The 17,276-nt window shown below is 40.2% G+C and overlaps 1 protein-coding gene across 7 annotated transcripts in view; it reads left to right on the forward strand.

Moving 5' to 3' along the window:
- Positions 1–17,276, forward strand: part of GREB1L (GREB1 like retinoic acid receptor coactivator) — a 293,082-nt gene that overhangs the window by 238,158 nt on the left and 37,648 nt on the right. For all 7 annotated transcript variants that reach the window (XR_011645953.1, XM_071208498.1, XM_058277523.2 and 4 more), the window contains exon 17: positions 14,570–14,750. Coding sequence is in view for 6 of the 7 variants with exons in the window: in XM_071208498.1 (XP_071064599.1) it covers positions 14,570–14,750 (181 nt within the window). In the remaining variant the exon portion in view is untranslated. The remainder of the gene's footprint in view (positions 1–14,569; positions 14,751–17,276) is intronic.

A 17,276-nucleotide genomic window follows, 5' to 3' on the forward strand; every position in this document is an offset into this window, starting at 1 on the left:
AATTTTTGGGTAAAGTGTGAGATAGGGGTATGAATATCCTTTCCTTCTTTTGGGTATGAATATCCAGTTCTTTCAGCACCATTTGAGGAATGGACTGTTCTGCCCAAACTGTGTGGGTTTGACAGGCTAGTCAAAAATCCCTTGACCATACATGTGAGGGTCTGTTTCTGAACCATCAATTCGGTTCGGTTGGTCTATGTGCCTGTCTTTATGCCAGGACCATGCTATTTTTACCACTATAGCTAGGTAATATGATGTAAAGTCTGGAGATGAGGGTTCGCTTTTCCTTTTTATGATGTTTCTGGCTATTCAGGACCCCTTACCCTTCCAAATAAATTTGATGATCATGTTTTCAAATTTTTTTAATGCTGCTGGAATTTTTATCAGGATTGCATTGAGTCTGTATATCAATTTGAGTAGAATTGACATCTTAATGATATTTAGTCTTCCAATCCATGAACATGGAATGTTCTTCCAATTATTTAGGCCTTTTTTGATTTCTTTTAACATTGAGTAGCAGTTTTCTGAATACAAGTGCTTATGTCGTTGGTTAAGTTTATTCCTGTCTATTTGAGTTTTATCTGTCATGTCTTATTTTCACCACTCTTTTGACACTTTTAATTACTTTTATTGATATCATCTTCATTTCTAGACTCTCTTCCAGGCCTCTTTTTCGGCTCTAGCACACCTCTTAGTGTTTCCTGAAAATCTGGTCTCTTGCTTAGAAATTCTCTCTGTTTCTGTTTATCTGTGAATAAACTAATCTCACCCTCATTTTTTGAAAGACAGTCTTGCTGGATATTAGATTCTTGACTGGAAGTTTTTCTCTTATTGTATCTTAACTATATCAGACCACTGTCTTCTTGCTTCCGTGGTTTCTGGTGCGAAATCGACACTTAATCTTATTGGGTATCCATTATATGCTCTGCATTGTTTTTCTCATGCCGTTCTCAGAATTCTCTCTTTGTCTTTGGCATTGGGCATTCTGATGAATGTCTCAGAGTTGGTGTATTTGGATTTTTTCAGATGGGAGTACATTGTGCTTCTTGGACATGGATATCTATGTCCTTCAATAGGGTTGGGAACTTTTCTACCATTATTTCTTCAGATATTCCTTCTGCCCCTTTTCCCTTCTCTTCTCCTTCTGGGACACCCATGACACATATATTTGCACACCTTTTGCTGTCATTTAGTTCCCTGAGACCTTGGTCACATTTTTCCATTCTTTGTTCTTTTGTATGTTCACTTCAGAGGCCATTTCCTCAAGCTCACCGATCCTTTTCTTCTGCCTCCTCAAATCTGCTATTATATGATTCCAATGTTTTTTTAATTTCATTTATTGCAGCTTTCATTTCCAAAAGATCTTCTATTTTTCTATGTATGCTTTCAAATTCTTCTTTGTGCTCATCCAATGTAGTCTTTTTTTTTTTTTAAGATTTATTTATTTATTTAATTCCCCCCCCCTTCCCCGGTTGTCTGTTCTCTGTGTCTATTTTGCTGCGTCTTGTTTCTTTGTCCGCTTCTATTGTCGTCAGCGGCACGGGAAGTGTGGGCGGCGCCATTCCTGGGCAGGCTGCACTCTCTTTCGCGCTGGGCGGCTCTCCTCACGGGTGCATTCCTTGCGCGTGGGGCTCCCCTACGTGGGGACACCCTGCGTGGCACAGCACTCCTTGCGCGCATCAGCACTGCGCATGGGCCAGCTCCACACGGGTCGAGGAGGTCCGGGGTTTGAACCGCGGACCTCCCATGTGGTAGACGGACACCCTAACCACTGGGCCAAGTCTGCCGCCCCAATGTAGTCTTAATGTCCTTTATCTCTTTAGTCATCTCATTGAATTTGGTAAGGAGATTCATTTGAACTTCTAAGATTAGTTGTCTCAACTTCTTTATGTCATCTGGAGGTTTATCTTGTTCCTTTACTGGGCCATAGCTTCCTGTCTTGGTGTGGACTGTAATTTTTTGTTGGTGTCTTGGCATCTGGTTTACCAGAGTATTTATTCTGGGTGCAGTTTTTCTCTTTAGTTTAGGGCTTCCTGCCCTTTCTCCCTTGCTGGTTGTACAGTAGGAGCCCAGGTTATAATTGGTGCTGTAAGCTGTGGAGGCTCAAGCTGCCCTTATTGTGCCACAGACCAATGAAGCTTCTCCCACCTTTCTCCTTTGCCAGGGGTAGGGACAGAGTCACAGCTGTGTGGAATAATCCAAGTCATGCAGGTCTAGACTGTAGTTGCCTGAGAGACTGATGAAGCTTCACACCTTTTTCCCCTGCCTGGGGTGGGGATGGGGCTGCAGGTGTGGGCAGCAATCTGTGCAGTGCGGGTCCAAGATAACTACACTTGCTCCAGTACACTTCCGAGTTCCAGTCCTTGCCAGCCAAAGTTACCTGCAGTTACCTGGGTAGGCTGGTGCAGGGCCCACCAGCTTCCTCCCTCCCAGAGGTGGGGCTGAACCCTAGTCTAGGGCTGCAGGCTGAGCTGGGTGAAAGAAACTGGTTCCTACCATCACTGATTTTCGGTCAGCTGGGCTCCCCTCAGACTGGGGGTGGAGTCAAAATGGGCGCCCCTGGCCTCTTTCCAACTTGGACAGATTCATACCCCAGCTGTTCCCAGGGTTATATCTTAGCCGGCCGAGTCTACCAATCAGTAGCCAAAATCAGCAGCCAGCCATCTCCTCCTCCCTTGTTTTTGGGAAATGAAGCTTCCAATTTCAGCCACAGAATAGCTCCTGGGGTGGTTTATGCCACCAGTGTAGGATAATCACCGGCCTTTGCAGCTTGGCTATTGATTTCCTGGAAAGGCTGGTGCAGGTTCCCGCAGCCTCCTCCCTGCTGGAGGTGGCACTGGGACCTAGGCTAGAACTGGCAGTCTGATGGAAAGAAGCTGGTCCCCACCAGCACTGTGATTTTCAGTTTGCCCCGCTTCCCCTCGTGCCAGGTGCAGAGTTAAGATGGCAGCTCCCGGCCTCTTTCTGACTTGAACCGTCTCAAACTTTGGCTGTTCTCAGGATTATACTTTAGCTTACTGAATTTACTCATCAGTAGCTGAAGTTGTTGCCCAACCATCTCTTCCTTCCTGATTTTTGGGAAGTGGAGCTTTCAATTCCTGCTGCAGAACAGCTCCCAAGGTGGCTTGTTCCTCCAGTGGAGGATGGGCATCAGCCTCCGGGGCATGGAGCACTCTACTTACAAGTCTTCTCTGCAGATGGGCAGTCTCCTCTTTCCCTTCCTTCAAGGATGTTGCAGGATGCTCTTCTGACCTCCTGGAGCCTCCAAAGAGGTGCTTCAACTAGCTCCAGAGAGCTCTGGGTGTTTGCTAACTACCCTGTAGCAGGAGCTGTCTCTAGGAGCGCCTTACTCCACTGCCATCTTGCTGGTTGTTCTGTATACAAGCTTTTTTTAGAAAAACAATAAAGCAGCACAGGCCACAGATAAGGAATCCTTAAGGTTAGGATATAAGTTATGATTTATCTAAGGAAATAATCCTAAATAATAAATACTTATGCAAAAAGAAAGTTTATTTATCACAGCATTATTTAAAGGGGTGAATTTTGGACACAAATGTCTAAAAATAGAGGATGTATTTACTGTTAAGTGAGAAAAGCAAGGTACAAAAAAGTATAAACACTTTTTATGTAAGAAAGAAGAGGAAATAAGAGTGTACAGACAAACATTTTCTTATTTTTGAAGAACAAAACAAGAAGGCAAGGCAGACTTATGGAAAAGTTGGAGTGAAAGAGATAGGGATGAGATGAGTACAAATTTTTATATAACTTTGACTTTTGACCCTTTATATATTCAAAAATTAAATTTAAATGACGGAGGAAAGCAAACTCCTAAAATTAAATACAAACAAATATATGAACCTGTGTATCAAATTGATAAATTTATTAAAACATAAAATTATTTTATTTTTTGAAGTTGAAATAAAATTTACTTAAAAAAAATTGAAAACATCACTCAGAAAACAAGAATTTTGAAAACAGTGTGATATATCCTGAGGCAAAGTGAATTGAAAGAAATGTTTATGAGGTGTTTTTTTTAGGTTCCAGGGCCAGGAACTGAACCTGGGACCTCATGTGTGGGAAGCCAGTGCTCAACCATTGGGCTACACTGGTTCCCCGGAGTTGGTTTTTTTTGTGTGTTTTTAGGAGGTCCACAGGAAATCGAATCCGGGACCTCGAAAAGCAGGCACTCAACTACTTGAGCTGCATCTGCTCCCCAGAAATGTTGTGTTTAAATTAGTAAGTTTGTTGTTGGTATGATATTGATAATTTACAAGCTATTTTTTATATATCATAGGGCAGAGCAAATAGATAAATGCTTTTGTTTGCTTCTTTCTTTTTTGTTATTTGTTTTTAGATAACTGTTTTAATGTTGTTGAGAACCAGGGTACTTACATGGAAGAAGGAGAGCCTCAAATATGGGATAGGGAAAAGTAAAAAATGACCTTTTAGGTGTTTAGTGTGAGATGTAAGCATGAGCTCATAATTTGCAAAACACTTAATGTAAATATATTTCCTAGGTTTGTTCACAGAAAAGTCTTAAAAGCCATGACATCCCAGCAGCAAAAAGCACATTTAGCATCTAGAATCTAGATCTTGGTTTATAAATACCATTTCCCACCATACTAGCTCTGAGGCAGGAAAAGTCTGAAATATCTTGTTGTGCCAGAAGACAAGAAAGTACTCAGAGATTCATGGGAACATGTTGAATGGACAAAGAAACCTGGGATCTCACTGGTCAAATTTGGAACAATTTGAGCATTAAAAAGAATGATGGTAGGGAAATGGTTGTGGCTCAGTGGATAGAGTGTCCACCTACCATATGGAGGGTCAGGGTTCAATACCCAGGGCCTCCTGACCTATGTGATGAGCTGGCCCATGCACAGTGCTGATGCATACACGGAGTGCCATGCCACGCAGGGGTGTCTCCCACGTAGGGGTGCCCCATGCGCAAGGAGTGCGCCCCGCAAGGAGAGCCGCCCCTTGCGAAACAAACACAGCCTGCTCAGGAGTGGTGCCGCACACAAACAGAGCTGACACAGCAAGATGATGCAACAACAAAAAGGCGACACAGTTTCCTGGTGCCACATGACAAGAATGCAAGCAGACACAGAAGAACACACAGCGAATGAACACAGAGAACAGACAACAGGGGAGAGGGGAGCAAAATAAATAAAATAAATCTTAAAAAAAAAAAAAAAGATGATAATGGATTGTAACCTATTGAATTTTTTAAAAATCCACGAGTCCATTATAATACTAAAAAAATAAAAGGTGTGGGAGGAGTGAAGGATAGAGGAGTGAGAGGCTTTTTTTTTTTTTTTTACAAAAGAATATCACCAGATAAATGACAGAATTAAAAATCTAGTTTGTACTACCAATGTAAATATTGATTTTGACAGGGATCATCAATGGATACTGAAATCATTGGGTAAAATGACATTGGGGAACAAATATTCACACAGCCTCAAGTGTCATCAATAGATTAATTATTTCAAAGAAGGAAACATGTCTTTCCATGGAGAGATCTGGCATTAGAGACTACCATAACCAACTCACCTGGCTTTGGCATTTGCAGTTATGGGATTAATTAACATGTGCAAAGGGAAGTACATAGTGGGATATAATTGCCACAAATGTTTAACCTGAGTTTAATCACAAGGAAAATTCCCATACAAATCCAGATGGCAAGACGTTCTACAAAACAGTTACCTGGAAGTTTTCTTAAAATATCAATTTCATGAAAAACCAAAAATAATAAAAGTGGGGGGGGGGCAAAGCATGGGAGCTGTTTTAATTATAAAGAATAAAGAGACATAACAGCCAAGTGCAGTGCTTAAGTTTTTATTGAGTCCTACCTGAAAATAAAAAACACTGCTCCGGGACAATTAGTGAAACTTACATATGGGCTTTGTGTGTGTGTGTGTGTGTGTGTGTGTGTGTGTATTCATGTTAATTCAGTTCCTTCTATGAAATAATGGTATTGTAATTGTGTAGCAGAATGTCTGTGTGCTTATGAAATGCATATTGAAGTATTTAGGGGTGAAATATATCTATTACTTTCAAATTATTCAGCAATAACAACAATAGATAAAAAATAAATATAAAAAGCAAAAGTATCAAAATATTAAAAACTGATTAATTAAAGGGTGTATAAGTGTTCATTTCTTCCAACTTTTCTGTAATATTCAAAATTAAAAAGTGAGGGTTATTACTTGCTGTTCATTGATGATATATCCATCAGGTAAAATTTAGTGTAGTCATTATTAACAACTTCAAATCATATTTAAAAGGATGAATTGATACTTATATTTCCCTTTCTTAGAATTGTTAAATTAAATATTGAATAGATCAAATTTATAAAACTAAAAATTCACAATATACTGAACACCCATGACCCACCTAAATAAGGAGCACTGAAGGCTCTACCACCCCTCCTTGATGCTAACTTTCCTTCTCTCTCAAAGGTAATCATATCCTGAATTTTGTGTTTATAATTCACTTGATTTTATTTTTATAGTTTTGCTATAATCCTCGACTTCTAAACAATATATTGCTTAATTTCATTGACCTTTTGTGAATGGAACCATACTCTACTCATTTGTGATTTACTTTTTTTTTTTTAAGATTTATTGTATTTTTATCTCCCCATCCCTGGCCTTTGCTGTCTGCTCTCTCTGTCCATTCACTGCGTGTTCTTCTGTGTCTGCTTGTCTTCTCTTTTCATCTTCTCTTTAGGAAGCACTGGGAACCAATCCTGGTACCTCCAATATGGAAGAAAGCAACCCAGTTGCTTGAGCCACCTCTGCTCCCTGGTTTGTTGTGTCTCTCATTGTCTTTCCTCTGTGTCTCATTTTTGTTGCATCGTCTTGTTTTGTCAGTTCGCAGCACAGGTCAGCTCCGTGATGCGGGCCAGCTTTGCCTTCAGCAGGAAGCCCCCTATGTGGTAGATGGAACCCACTGGCTTGAACCACATCCGCTTCCCTGTGATTTACTTTTTACACTCAACATTATAACCCTGAGATTGCTCCTGTTGTTTTAACTGTAATTCTTTCATTTTACTCCTTTATACTATTCTAGTATACAAATATACCACACAATTTAAAAAATCCATTCTATATTGACGGACATTTGGATTGTTTCTAGATTTTTACTATTTCAAACAATGCAAGAGTTCCTCTAATGGTAGACTTGTTGGGTCATGTACATTTTCAACTTTACCAAATATGCTAAATGTTTTCTACAGTGGTTATATTTATACTCTAACCAACAATATATGTGTTTTCATGCTTCTTTTTAAGCTTTTTATTCTAAAATAATTTTAGATCTACAGAAATTTGAAAAACTAGTATAGTGATCCAAAAATGAAGTTAAGAAAACAAATCCATTTATAAAAACATCAAGGGAAACGGATGTGGCTCAACTAATTGGGCTCCTGTCTACCATATAGGAGGTCCAGGGTTCGATGTTCAGGGCCTCCTGGTGAGGGCAAGCTGGCCCATCCAACGAGCTGGCCCATGCAGAGTGCCGGCCCATGTAGGAATGTGGCCCTGTGCAGGAGTGCTGCCCTGCATGGGAATGCTGCCCTGCGTAGGAGTGCCAGCTGACATGGAGAGCTGGCACAGCAAGATGATGCAACAAGAGACACAGAGAAGAGAAAATAAGAAGACATAGCAGAAAGGGAGCTGAAGTGGTGCAAGAGAGTAATCACCTCTTCCCCACTCTGGAAGGTCCCAGGATCAGTTCCTGGAACCACCTAATAAGAATACAAGCAGACATAGAAGAACACACAGCAAATGGACACAGACAGCGGACAATGGGGGGAATGGGGTTGGGGGGGGAGAAATAAATAAAATAAATCTTAAAAAAACAAGTTAATACTTAAGAATAAATGTAACATAACTAAAAGAGTGTAAAACTTATACTCTGAAAACTACAAAACATTGTAGAAAGAAATTAAAGAATACCTAAATAAATGGAAAATTCCCCATGTTCATGAATTGGAGAGAAATTTTATTACAATGGACAGTACTCCCCAAATAGATCTACAGATTCATTGCATTCCCTATCAAAATCCCAGCTGCCTTCTTTGCAAGGTGACAGATTGTTCCTAAAATTCATGTGGAAATTCAAGGGATCTAGAACAGCCAAAACAATATTGGAAAAGAAAAACAAAGTCGGAGAATTTACACTTTACAATTTTGAAAATTACTACAAATGGGAAGTGGATATGGCTCAAGCAATTGGGCTCCTGTCCACAATGTGGGGGGGTTCTGGATTTGGTTCCCTGGGCCTCCTGGTGAAGGTGAGGTGGCCCACATTGCAAGCTGATGCAACAAGATGATGCAATGAAAAAGAGACACAGAGGAAAGACATAAGAGACCCAACAAACCAGGGAGCTAAGGTGGCTTAAGCGATTAAATGCCTCTCTACCACGTTGGAGGTCCCAGGATTGGTTCCCAGTGCCTCCTAAAGAGAAGATGAGAAGAGAAGACAAGCAGACACAGAAGAACACTCAGCAAATGGACACAGAGAGCAGACAGCATGTGCAGGCAGCAAGGAAGGGGGGGGGGGATAAAGTTTTTTTAAAAAGCAATCATTAAAAAAAATTACTAAAAAGCCACAGTAATCAAGACAGTGATATGGATATACATATACATCAATGGAATAGAACTGTGAGTCCAGAAATAAATTGTTACATTTATGGTCATTACCATAATGATTTTTATTACAGTGCCATGACAGTTCAATGGGAAAAGGATAGCCTTTTCAACAAATGGTGCTGGGTCAACTGGATATCCACATACAAAAGAATAAAGGTCCACCTTTGTTTTAGTTTCCTAGACCTTGTTTTAGTTTCCTAGATGCTAAAACAAATACCTACAATGAGTTGGCTTAACAGCAGGAATTTATTGGTTCACGATTTTAGAGGCTAGAAGGTTGGCTTCCTCCAGGAGGGCCAGCCATCTTCACCGTCCTTGGCTTTTCCATCACATAGCAACAAACATGGCAGTGTCTTCTCCTTTCTCTTCTGGGTTCCATTGAATTTCAGCATCTTGCTTCTCCTATGGCTTCTCTTTCTGTGTCCAGTTTCCTTTTCTTATTTAAGAACTAAAACCATCCTGGATTAAGTCCCACCCTCATTTAGTTTGGGTATGCTTTAAAAACATCTTCAAAGGTTCTATTTACAAATGGGTACCAGCCAAAGGACCAGGGGTTGGGACCTGATTATTTGTTTTGTGGGGGATATGATTCAATCTCCAACAGACCCCCTACCTCTCACTATATACAAAGAATGAAAGGTCTAAATAAAAGAACTAAAACTATGAAACTCTTAGAATAAAACATAGATATAAAATTTTGTGAGTTGGATTAGCCAATGGTTTCTTAAATATGACACCAAAAACATAAGCAACAAAAAATAAACTGGACATCATAAAAATTAAAAGCACACCATCAAGAAAGTGAAAAGATAACCCACAGAGTGGGAGAAAATATTTGTAAATCATACATCTGATAAGGAATTTGTAGCTGCAAAATATAAAGAACTATTGAAACTCAATAATAAAAAGCCCAATTTAAAAATGGGTAAGGATTTGATTAGACATTTCTCCAAAAGAGACACACAAATGATCAATACACACATGAAAGATGTTCAACCTCAAAGGCCATTAGAGAAACACAAAATCACAATGAGATTTCACTTCACACCAGCTAGGGTGGCTATAATCAAAAAGACGGATAATAACAGTTGTTGATGATGTGGAATAATTGGGACCTTCATCCACTGCTGGTGGGAACAGAAAATGGAGCAGGTGCTTTGAAAAAGTCTGATGGTTACTCAAATGGCTAAACATAGAGTTACCATATGATCCAGCAAGTCCATTCCTACATAAGACATGAGAAATGAAAGTATTTGTTCATGCAAAAACTTCTTATGCACAAATGTTCATTGATGCATTATTCATAGTAGACAAAAAGTATGTGCAACCCAAATGTCCATCAGCTGAATAATGGATAAATAAAATGTGTTCTATCCATACAATAGAATATTATACATCCATAAAAAGGAATGAAGTATGATACATGCCACAACATAGATTAACCTTGAAAACATTACACTGAATAAAAGAACCCAGTCATTAAAGACCACATATTATATGATATCATTTATATGAAAATCCCAGAATAGGGAAGCAGATTTGGCTCAACTGATAGAGCATCCACCTACCATACAGGAGGTCCAGTGTTCAAATCTGGGGCCTCCTGGCCCGTGTGGTGAGCTGGCCCACGTGCAGTGCTGATGTGCGCAAGGAGTGCCATGCCCCATAGGGGTGTCCCCCGTGTAGGGAAGCCCCACCTGCAAGAAGTGCGCCCGCAAGGAGAACCGCCCCACACGAAAAAAGTGCAGCCTGCCCAGGAGAGCTGACGTGGCAAGATGATGCCACAAAATAGAGATACAGATTCCCGGTGCTGCTGACAAGAATGCAAGCAGACACAGAGGAACACACAGCAAATGGACACGGGGGAGGGGGAGGGGGGAGAGAAATAAAAATGAATCTTTAAAACAAAAAAGCCCAGAATAGGCAAATCTTTAGAGACAGAAAGTGGATTAATAGCTGCTTAGGGCTGAAGAGGGATGAAGGGAATGACTACTAATGGGTAGGAACTTTCTTTTAGGAAAAAGAAAATTTTCTAAAATTAGTCTGTGGTGATAGTTGTATAGTACAACTCTGTGAATATACTAAAAGCTATTGAATTGTACACTATTAAAATGGGTGAATTGTACACTATAAATGGGTTCCTTATATGTGAATTCTATTTCAACAAGCTGTTAAAGAAAGTAGATTTCACATATATCCTTCACCCAGCTTTCTTGAAAGTCAACAAGTTACATGAAAATAGTATAATTATCAACACTGGAACAATACTACTAACTATAGGTCTCCTTCAAATTTTGCCTATCTTTCTCTTAATGTCCTACTTTTGTTCCAGGATCCAATCCAAGATCACACATTGCATTGAATTGCATCCTCTTAATTTCCTCCAATCCGTGACATTTCTTCAGTTCCTTGTTATCATAGCTGTAATACTTTCAGGGAATACTGGCCAGTGCTTGTTTGTTTGTTTGTTTGTTTTAAAAGATTTATTATTTATTCCCCCATCCCTCGTTGTTTGTGCTCACTGTCTGTTCTCTATGTCCATTTGCTGTGTGCTCTCTGTTTCTGTTTTTCTTCTCTGTAGGAGGCACTGGGACCTGAACCTGGGTCCTCCCATGTGGGAGACTGGCACTCCGTCTTTAGCCACCTCTACTCCCTGCTTTCTTGTCTTTCTCGTTGTCTTTCCTCTTTGTGTCAACTTGTTGCATCAGCTCGCTGTGTCAGCCCATTGCACCAGCTCACTGGTGCAGTCTTCTCCAGGAGGCACCGGGAACTGAACCTGGACCTCCCCTGTGGTAGGTGGGAGCTCAGTCGCTTGAGCCACATCCACTTCCCTGGCCAGTGTTCTGTATAAAGTCTCTCAAATTGGAAATGTCTGATGTTTTTTCACCATTAGATTGATATTATACATTTTTCGCAAGAATACCACAGAAGTGATATATGTTCTCAGTGTTTCACCTCAGGAGGACATGATGTCCATATATCTTATCACTGGTGAGGCTTACCTTGCTCACTTGATTAAGATGGTATCTGCCAACTTCTTCTATTATAAAGGTACCATTCTCTTTGTATGTGACAGAAATCTTGGGGATAAAAATCTTTAGGAAGATGTTATTATTCTGTTTCTTCTTAAACTTTTGCCCACTAATTTTAACATCCATTGGTAGATCTTTTCTTCAACAGTTATTCCTGTGGAATTTGCCTAATGGCGATTTTGTGTTTCCATCATTTTTCCTGCATTTATTAGTAGGAATTGATTACTTGAAGTCTTTTGTGAAGAAAAGCTGTTCCTCTTCCTTTATTTGTTTGTATGTTTATATCAGTATAGAATCACAGGTATTTCTTTTATTCTATGGGTTATTTCCAACACTGCCATTATTTTGTTGCTCAAATTTTTCCAACTCTGGCCTTTGGAAACTCCGTCAGGTAGGCTCTTGTGTTCTTTTAACTTGTCCCCATCCATTTTCAAACACTTCCTATTTTCTGGGACCACAAGACATTCCAAGGTTATCTTTTGTTTCTCTGCCCCAAACCTGGAATCAACCTCTTCCCCAAATAGCCTGGATTCCTTTTATTGGAAAATGGAATTTAGAAATCTAGACCTGAGTGTCAAGTGTGCTCATTGCTACTGACATGCCATTGCTTCTAGACCTTCTCAGGAGACAGAGGTGGGAAATGTATGTACATAGAACAACCCATGCCCATGGGTGCACACACATACATCTCTTTATTTCCATATCTGCCTTATATATATTGAAACCTGTGAGTTCATACTAGTACCTCCAATTCCAGCCCAGCACTGCAAGGCTCATTTTAGTCTTCCCCCTTTCCTTGTCTGTAACTTTTTTCTCTGATGTAAGAAACCTGACACTCACTATGTAATATATATGTGTTACATACATATGTATAGACAAATACATATATTTGCTTTTCCCTGGTAGTTACATAATTGCTGATCCATGCCCCTGTAAGAAATGGATTCGCTAATTCGAGTACAGTTTAGATGTACAGTTCTTTTTATCTTCAGCCTTACAGAATCCAGACAAAACATTGGTTTATTTTACTTATGCTTTTCTTTTCTTCCTTATCCCCTTCAGTGTTGTTATATTAGATTTCATTTGTTACTGTTTGAATTCCATTTTGGGCCCCACCTCACCCCTACATCTAGGTTGATTTTATATGTTTGCTTGTTTGTTGTGTGGTTCTATAAGTTAAAGCTTTACAAAATGGTGTATTCAGAGAAGTGTCATTCCCTCCCTCCTCATACCTACCACTCAGTTCTCCCTTCTTTTTTTTTTTTAAGATTTATTTTTTTAATTTATTTCTCTCCCCTTTCCCCCCCTAATCCCCCTGTTGTCTGCTCTCTGTGTGCATTTGCTGCATGCGTGTTCTTCTTTGCCCACTTCTGTTGTTGTCAGAGGCACGGGAATCTGTGTTTCTTTTGTTGCATCATCTTGTGTCAGCTCTCCATGTGGGCGGCACCATTCCTGGGCAGGCTGCACTTTTATTTTCACACTGGGCGGCTGTCCTTACAGGGCGCACTCCTTGCGCGTGGGGCTCCCATCCATGGGGGACACCCCTGCGTGGCACGGCACTCCTTCCGCGCATCAGCACTGTGCATGGGCCAGCTCCACACGGGTCAAGGAGGCCCAGGCTTTGAACCACGGACCTCCTGTGTGGTAAACGGACGCCCTAACCACTGGGCCAAGTCCACTTCCCTCAGTTCTCCCCTTTCTTCCAACCTTTCCCATTCACTCCCTGTTGCTGATCAATACCTTAGAGTTTCTGGTTTATTCTTCCTGTGCTTCTTTTGCAAAAATGAGCAGATTCATTTGTGTTTTCTTCTATCTACTTATTTCTTTCAATGATTGTGCTTTTAAAATTTTTATTAAATGGGTATGGTTCCATTTCAGCTCATTTTATCAATTTGGGGCATAAATCTGACATTCATTGAGGAAACCCCCTGGTCTAGATATTGTAATAGGACTGTCATGGTACAATAACGAGTAAAATACTACCTTAAAAAGTTCACAATTCATTTGTTGTATCTTTGAACATCATGTTTTATTTCCCTTTTACATATGTTTCTTGGCTAAATTTGGAGGAAAGCGGGCTTAAGTGATTACATTAAGCTGAGTAAGAGCTGTAATCTAAAGCTTAATTTTTTTCAAGTGGCCCCTAGTAGCTATTAGCAGCAGCACTTTATATAAAAATAGAATTTAATTAGAGGTTTCATACATTCATCTGCTCCTACTTAGTTTATCAGAACATCCCCTGTTGTCATTTGTGTGGAGTACCTGGGGTGGGGTAGAGGAGTATTTTAAAGTAAAGGAGGGAAGCGGACATGGCTCAACTGATAGAGCGTCCATCTACCACATGGAGGGTCCAGGGTTCGATCCCCAGGGCCTCCTGACCCGTGTGGAGCTGGCCCCTGCACAGTGCTGCTGTGCACAAGGAGTGCCGTGCCACACAGGGGCATCCCTGCGTAGGGGTGCCCCACATGCAAGGAGTGCACCCTGCAAGGAGAGCTGCCCGGCATGAAAAAAGTGCAGCCCGCCCAGGAGTGGCACCACACACATAGAGAGCTTACACAGCAAGATGACACAACAAAAAAGAGACAGTTTCCCAGTGCTGCTGGATAATGCAAGTGGACGCAGAACAACACACAGCAAATGGACACAGAGAGCAAACAATGGGGGAAAGGAAGAGAAATAAGAAATTTTTTTAAGATCTTAAAAAAATAAAGGAAATACGATGTTTCCTCCTCAAAATTGTGGTGGGGAATGGGAAAAATTTTTTTTTCTCTGTAAATCTCTATAGATGATTAGTACCCAGTGTCAACAGACACTGCACTTAAGTCTGTCTCATTTATATGTTTGTATGTGAACAGGGAACCTTTTTTTTCTTGGCAGGTGTCCTTGTAGACTTGGGTCTGGAGGAAAATGGGACAGCTCATCAGAGAGCAGAGAAATATGTTGTTCGTCTAGACAATGAGATTCAAACCAAGTTTGAACTTTTTATGAGAAGGGTGAAACAGAACCCATATACGCTGTTTGTGCTCGTGCATGACAACTCCCATGTGGAACTAACGAGGTGATTGCTTCAGAGTGAGCAAGTACACTCTTTCTTCTACAGCAGTAATTGTTATATAATAAAATATTTAACAGGTGATCATTTGAAAGCCCAGGGACCCTAATGTTTGACATCTTACTGGAAAGTTTATTTCTGTCCTTTCCTTGCTCTCTCAGCTTTTCTTACTGATTTAATGTTGATTTTATTTTAGCTCCATTTTGGGTGAATTTAGAAATTCCTGTTAAAAATACTGTCTTAAGACCATTGTGGGATTCAGCTGCTTCAGAGAATGGGTGGTAATGAGCTCCCAGAAGGGGAATTTGTTTTCCTTCTCGCACCATTCCTCCTCCCAGCTCTTTTCCTTTTCTTTCTCTTCTCTTCCTTCCTGCCATGTGTTTCTCCTCTTCCCTACCTTTCTCTCATCCCTCTTCCCTTTAAGGGCACTAGAGAGGCTACTTCAGTGACGACCTAACTGCTTTAGTAGATAACCTGAGGGCAAATCTGAAACCTTCCCCAGTTTACCATTTTAAACAAGAGAGTATCATATTTCTTAAATGTTTTTTTTTTTCTTTTTTCAAATGTCTGAGCTTTATTTTGGACTTCCTTTTTTTAAAATTTATTTTTGGTTTTAAAAAATTAAGATAAAATTCACATACCATAAAATACACCGTTTTACAGTGTATAAGTGAACCTTGGTATATTTGCAAAGTGGTGCAACCATCACCCCTAATTCCAGACCATATCCTTCACCTCCAAAATAATCCCCATATCCATTAGCATTCAGTGTGCTTATTAATGAAAGAACAGTAAATGTCAGAGCGTAGCGCCGTTTTTGCTCCCAGGTAGAATTACAGTAATTATCAGGTGGGCATTATCTTGCTTCTATGCAATAAAAAGGCAAATAATCAGCAAGAATTTCATATCGATCTGCAGGTGTGGGCATCAGATAATTTATACAGATCAAAGAGCTGATTTTGCCACTTAACTCCCCCTGCCCCCAACTGTAGTATACGTTAATAGCTGCAGCTGCAAAGGTAAAGAATTATTTTGGTAACTTTATCAGACACATAAAAGTAAATTTCAAACAGGCAGAAGCCAAATATTACTCAAGAAAGAGACAGAGTCAAACCAGTAGGGCTTTTGTCTGTCCTATTTATTTGAAACACCTAATATAGATGACCTACTTTGGAAAAAAAATACAAAATATCAAATCCATGGGTTCATTGTTTAGCTATTTTGATTACTTTCTCATTAAAGCAGTTCACCTACACAATGCTGCACCCAGTTCCTACTGTGAGGGCTGGGATTTAAGGCCTCACATTACATGATCTATTTAACATGCTCATTCTTTATGGCATGGTAAATAGGTTAGTCTACAGGCATGGTAAATAGGTTATTTTCCATTATATTATTTCTAAAATAATACAAGAGAAATACTTCTACCAAGTGAACATGATAATGTTAAAAATACAAAAATAATAAAATATTTGGCTGAAGAAAAAAAGAATTGCATACCATAGTTTGTCCTCACCATGTAGGGGAAGGGAAATTTGGGGGCATCATTAAGCATTAATAGATTTTCTTTTCTCCTGAAGACACTGAGGTTAAGAATCTCTAATTTTTTTTTGGTCAGTGTTAAAAACGTCAGAATTGCGAAAGCTCTCTTCAGAAGCCAGAATGTGTCTGAAATCCAGAGCCACATGTTAGATAGATCTTGGATAACTTTCCTGGATTTAGTAAAGGAAGGGAGGGAGGAATTTTGCCCACATCCTGTTCAGTTACTGCTAGTGTTCTAAGAGCAGAGATAGCTCACTTTCATCCCTGAAACATTTGGGTAATGTCTCTGACGCTTTCTCTGTATTCATTTCCCCAGGGCATCGAGATTATTTCTTTGAGAAAGAATTGTGTGGTTTTTGTGGTTTTTGGTAACCTGGTACATCCAAATTTAACAGAACTGAAAATGATTCAAGTAATTGAAAGTCTTTGTCCCCGGGGGCATAGAGAGTGGCAGGCGACCTCCTCAGCCCTCCCCACAGCCCTGCAGCCTCAAGGAAGGAATGAAAGCAGTAGAGCGCTGTGGGGATCCCTTGCTGCTTGTGGGTCTCCAAGCTTCATGTGTTCTGCTTTTTTGGTTTGTTTGTGTTTTTTAGGAGGTACCAGGGATTGAACCCAGGACCTCCTACATGGAAACAAGTGCTCAACCACCTGAGCGCCATCTGCTCCCTCTTAGCGTCATGTTTTGATGGAGAAGCTCCCTCATTCAGCTGAGCTTCCAAAGTAAAGTGAACCATCTAAATTACAGCTTTAGATATCCTTGGCCTAGATAACTGAAAGTACACTTTGAGGCATATGGGGTCAAAAGGAAAAGGGAACAACAATGTCCCTGAGTTATTTCTGAAAGAGCTAAGAAGCAACCCCCAAATTTTCTCTTCCAAATCACATTTTGGTTGTTTCTATTCCTGCTCCCAATTTAAAAGCACTAGAAAACAATGCTGGTATCTGATTCTGTATCTAATCAGTTAAATTAGGAGGCAATGACTTGACTTT

Source organism: Dasypus novemcinctus, chromosome 16 (assembly GCF_030445035.2).
Source record: "Dasypus novemcinctus isolate mDasNov1 chromosome 16, mDasNov1.1.hap2, whole genome shotgun sequence".
NCBI classification, from domain to species: Eukaryota; Metazoa; Chordata; class Mammalia; order Cingulata; family Dasypodidae; genus Dasypus; species Dasypus novemcinctus.